Raw genomic sequence first — 5126 nt, forward strand, 5'->3', positions numbered from 1 at the left:
GCCTGCCATGAAGGGAGCCGAGAGTGTGTGCAAGGGTGAGATTATGACCATGGCCCGTGGACATTAAGCCGTGGAAGTGAAACTCGAGACGGATGAGGGACGTTGAAACGTGTAGGGTCAGCGGATCGCAGGTGTTGGTGAGTGAAGGACGATCGGACCCCACGGTGCCAAAAGGCCGTGAGCTGGGAAGATGGGAGGTGGGCTCGCTGGGCGGGGAGCTTGGTGGTGTTGCCATGGCCGGGCTTAGAGTTGGCCGTGGGTGGGAGGAGAGCAGGGTCAGGTAACAGAGGCCGGAGGCCATTGTTCTAAGTGGACGGGCGAGAACGGGGAACAGTCCTGGGTCAGAGGGGACGGAGCTGCACTCACTCCTGGACCCTTGGACTGATTTGCTAGAGGGTCGTGGACTGTGAGGGCTTAGACCCTCCTCCAGGGGGCTTTGCCCAGTGAGTCGGGTGGTGCCCTTCCCTACAAGCTGCCAGGACATCAGAAGTAACTTAGATGCGCTGAGTGACGGGACGTCTGGGGCCACGGGTGCTGTTTTCAGATTTAAAAAATTACTTTTTTCCTATAGGCTGATTTATTTCTTTAAGGTCCTGTGGAGTTAGTTTTCAGCCTTGGACCCCTGACAGCCTTGGCCTGTGGAGCTGGCCTGTCCTAACCGGGCCCAGCCCAGACTGGTAGCGGTCTTCTCACGTCTGCCTGGTGGGCTTCTCAGCTTCGTGCTGATGGAGTGATTTGTTCGCTTCACTGAACACTTTCGAGCTGATATCTTAAACTAAGTGTTTTTCTTGTAGAAATTACAGAGAAGTATAAAGGGAAAAAATGAACATTCTTATAATTCTACCCCCTAAAATGTTAACATTTTAATGTACGTCCAGAATCTAGTTTTTTCCCTTGTGCACATTTGTATAGAATTTTTCTCACAGAACGAGGGTCGTGTGGCATAGACTCTGTCTTTTCGCTCTCTGCGGTGTTCCGAGCACTTACTCATATGGCCAAAGGCCATCCCATGGCATGGAGAGGCCACACGCGATGGGTGTATAGATTGTTTCTATGTTGCCACCTTTCGGACATTGTGACCAACGCTGTTGCGAACATTCTGTGCACAGGTGTTGCTCGTTTTCTTGAGTAAACATCTCTGTTGCTCGTTTTCTTGAGTAAACATCTCGTAGTGGAACTGCTGGGTCACAAACTGAGTTTAACTCCTGGAGAAACCGCCAGACTTTTCCGCTTTCCATCCCACCAGCAGTGAACGAGGGCTCCGGTTTCTCCGCATCCTCGCCCATATTTAGTATTATCACGTGTCTTTGATGATAGCCAACCTAGGGGTGTGAAGTGCTTTGTCATTTGATTTGCACTTCGTTAGTGACGAATGATGTCGTGCATCTTTTCATGTGCTTGTTGGCCATTTGTGTGTCTTCTTTGGAGAAATGTCTATTCAGATCTCTTTAAATGGGGTCGTTTGGCTTGTGTCGAGCTGAAGAGTTCATCGTACAACTGCACAGAAGTCTTGTCGGACGCGTGCCTTGCAGGTAGTTTCTCCATTTCTGTAGAGTGTCCTTTTACTTTCTTGCTGACATCATTTGCAGCACGAACATTTTTAATTTGGACGAGTCAAATGTACCTGTTTTTTTCTCTTGCTGTATACATTTTTGGTGTCAGAGCTAAGAAACCGTTGTCTAATACGAGGCCGTGAAGACCTACTTCTGTGCTTTCTTCTAAGACTTTCATGGTTTAGCTCTTAAATTTAGGTTTTTGATCCTTTTCGAGTTAAGTTTTCATGTACGGTATGAAGCAGGGCTCCAACTTCCTTCTTTTGCATGGGGACATCCAGCTGTCCTAGGACCATTTGTTGAAAAAACTGTCCTTTCCCATGGAATGGTCTTGGCTCCCTTGTCGATAATCAATTGACAATAAATGTTAAGGAAATGTCATTCTCTATACAAACATTGTCTCAAAGTTATGCGTCACCATCTCTTGGAATTATTAAAAGAAACCTTTTTATAATCTGGAAAAGTCGCCCGACCCCCTTTTAGCAAATAGACCTAGTGATTAAACTTTTTCATGATAATTTGCAGAGCGAATATAGATTTTAACTTAACTTTTATGGTAACCGGTATGTAAATATTTGTCAAACTTTTCTTATTTCTCCAACAAGGTAATTGGCCGGCAGAGTCCTTTGTCTTTTCAAAGCCCCTGTGTCAACAGCATCTCCTTCTTTCAAGATTTCTTATTACCCTGTTCGTTGAAATTTGTAGCCTTTGGCTTTGGCACTTCTTTTAGACAAGGCTTAATTAAAAGATGTGAGCTTGGAATTTTCTGAGTCCTCGGCAGCGATTCTCTTCAGTGTGCCGTCGCCGGTCACAGCTCCAGGTGGGACAGAGGGAGGGCTTCGTGCTGGCTCTGCGTCCTTGGCAGTGGCTTCCTTGGTTTTGGGCAGCTCTTCATCCCAGGCTCGCCTCTCGCTTTCCTGGCTCCAGACCCGGCATCCGAGGCGGCTCTGGCTCCTTTTTAGAGAGAGGTATTTAGAGCCCGGTGTGGGCTCTCGGCGCCGGCGCTTCTGGGCCCGTGTCGTTGTGACCGCCCTTGTTCACGTCACCGTTCCCATCATCCTTTCCTTTTGTGCTTAGCAGTTATTTCCTGCTGTAGGATGTTTACCCCATTAGAGTGTGAGCTGCGGGTTTCTGAACTGCCCGGTCCAGCCTAGAGCTGGACCAGCAGCTCTTGGCACAGGGTCAGCACTCGGCAGGTGGGGACCGACAAGTGACGATATCCATGGAAGTGCATCTGGAGTGGGACTGCTGGGTGACAGGTGTACGCATGCTTGATCCTACCAGCTGACACGTTGGTGTAATTTTCCCTTCTGTCCCTATGGAAACAGTTTTGGGGAGTTTATGTCTCGGCGAGTCCGTCTACGGTGAGAAGGACACTTGAGCGAGAGGACGTGTTCGGGACACACCCCGGCCTTTGCACACCTTCGGCGGGCCTTTGTCCTTCACCTGCCCCCTCGCTCCTCAGGACATTCTGTGGCCCAGGGCCTTTGCACCCGCCGTTCCTTCCGCGGTGTGTGTGTGTGTCCCTAGCTCTTCACGTGGCCGCTACCCCGGCCCTTCGCGGCTCTCTCAGAGGCCCCGACACTGTCCGCGTGTCCCTGCCTCCCCAGCCACCTGCTCGCTTCACTCTGTTTTGTTTTCTTAGTATCGCTCATCTCTGTGTAAGGTGTTTACTCATTCGCTCCAGTAACAGGTGTGTCTTTCCCAGCAGAAGGGGCGCTCCTGAGACCAGGGCTGTTCGCCACAGCTGTCCCCTCAGAGCCGGAAGGGCTCTCCACCGCAGCCACTTCTCTGGCCCCCCTGTCACATGGCCCCACGAAGGAGACAGGTGTTGGGGTCGTGGCTTTTCCCGTTCTTGCAAGCGCAGTTGGGTACCACCGTGCCAGTGACAGTGACAGTGGCTGTAATCGGTTCCGCCTGGTGTCTGGGGCCGCGTGTCCGCCCTTCCACACGGCCCCAGCCCTGCTGCAGCCACAGACCCAGGAGGTCACTGCAGACTCCTGTGTGGCCCACTGATGCCCTAGTGACATGGCGCGTGACCGTCACTCGCAGCCTCCCTAGTTGGTGGGGAAGTACAAGTTAGTCCATAGTAGCAGGAAATGAAAATAATCCAAGATACCCAGTAATTAGGGAATAGGCAAATGTTCGTAATTTTCACTTTGGGGAAATTTTGATACCGTCATCAGAAATGACATTTCTCTTCATCGTAAAAAGCTCAGTGTCCGCATGTAGTTAGAAGCTCAGACTACACGTGCAGAAACACTTGGGACAGGAAGGAAGTCCGCCAGAATGTCAGATTGCTCGTCTGGACGCGACGAAGCCAGGAGATTTGCCTTTCTTTTACCTTTTCTATAATTTCTGTATTTTCTGAAATACCTTCGTATTTCACTCAGAGAACACGAGAACATCATATGGCCTTGGACCTCGCGTTTCCTGTGTATTTAGCGATTTACTTTCTGTCGCAGGATGGCGAAGCAGAAGAGAAAAGTTACCGAAGTGACAGAGAAAAAGAACAAAAAGTTGAAGAAGGCGCCAGCAAACGAGAAAGAGCCGGCCCCCGAAGCCGCCCCGGCCCCCGCGGGAGCGCCGCCCCAGGTAGGCACGCGCAGTCTTGCTGCCCTCACCTCGGTCCCTCGCCTGGAGGGAGAGGCAGGTGGTGTCCGCCGGGCTGGCGCAGACGAGGGTGTGAGTGACACGCAGACGTGCTCTGTGCCCTCTGAAAGCATCGTAGGACAAATAAGAACTGCGGTGCATTTTAGGTTGGACTCCATGACAGTCTTCGGCCACCAAACCTGCAGAGTCTGTGCTGGGTACCACGCGTTAAAGCTTTCGATGGCTCAGCGGAGGCTCCGGGATGGCGAGGGCCGGGGCAGGGCCTGTGAGCCGTGCTCTGAGGAGCGGGGGCGCGGCGTGCACAACGGCCACGTGTGGAGCGTGGCCGGGAAGCCGTAGTTAAGAATTCTCATCTAAAATGCTGTGTCTAGCGTAACGTAATCCGCCAGAAAATGTGGACGCTCTGAAATTTGTTTCCTCCTATCACGCGGTTCCGAGTGGTACCTCTTTCTTCTGTATCGAGCTGTCGTTACAACCCCTAGCATGCCATTGATCCAAATAGCGTAAGGTCGTCCGCCGTGACAAATTATCGAGCGTGACGTTTGCTTGGGCGTGCGTCACGGAACTCTGCGGCGGGCGGTTGGACGTTACGGCTCCACGGGCCAGGGGCTCAGGCGTTTCTGTTGCTGTTTTTCGACTCTCACCGTAAGCGTGGAGTGGCCGTCCTCACGCCAATCGGCGAACGAGGACAGAGGCTCTGCGGTGTGGCTTGTTCCTGAACTCTGAGGTTGTCGTGTGGTTTGGGCACAAGCTGTCAGACGTTGTTTGTGAAGCTCTCTTGTTGCGAAGCAGCCGGATTGGCTGCTGCAGTTTCTTTCCGCGGAGAGAAGTGGAAACCGCCTGGCTGGCCAGGTCGTCGCCGGCCTCCATGTCGGGCTGTCAAGCTCTGTTGCTGGTCAGTGCCCCCGAGGCTTCGCCCGGGCGATGCACCGCAGTCCGGTCCAGGGGGACAGGCGGCCG

The 5126-nt window shown here is 52.3% G+C and overlaps 1 protein-coding gene across 1 annotated transcript in view; it reads left to right on the plus strand.

Annotated features, from left to right (window-relative positions):
* The window catches only part of CUNH7orf50 (chromosome unknown C7orf50 homolog), an 85690-nt gene that overhangs the window by 1090 nt on the left and 79474 nt on the right, over positions 1 to 5126 (plus strand). The window contains exon 2 of the mRNA XM_011378532.2: positions 4019 to 4148. Coding sequence (XP_011376834.1) covers positions 4020 to 4148 — 129 coding nt within the window. The 5' untranslated portion in view covers position 4019. The remainder of the gene's footprint in view (positions 1 to 4018; positions 4149 to 5126) is intronic.

The sequence above is a fragment of the Pteropus vampyrus genome, unplaced genomic scaffold, assembly GCF_000151845.1.
Source record: "Pteropus vampyrus isolate Shadow unplaced genomic scaffold, Pvam_2.0 Scaffold343, whole genome shotgun sequence".
Classification (NCBI taxonomy): Eukaryota; Metazoa; Chordata; class Mammalia; order Chiroptera; family Pteropodidae; genus Pteropus; species Pteropus vampyrus.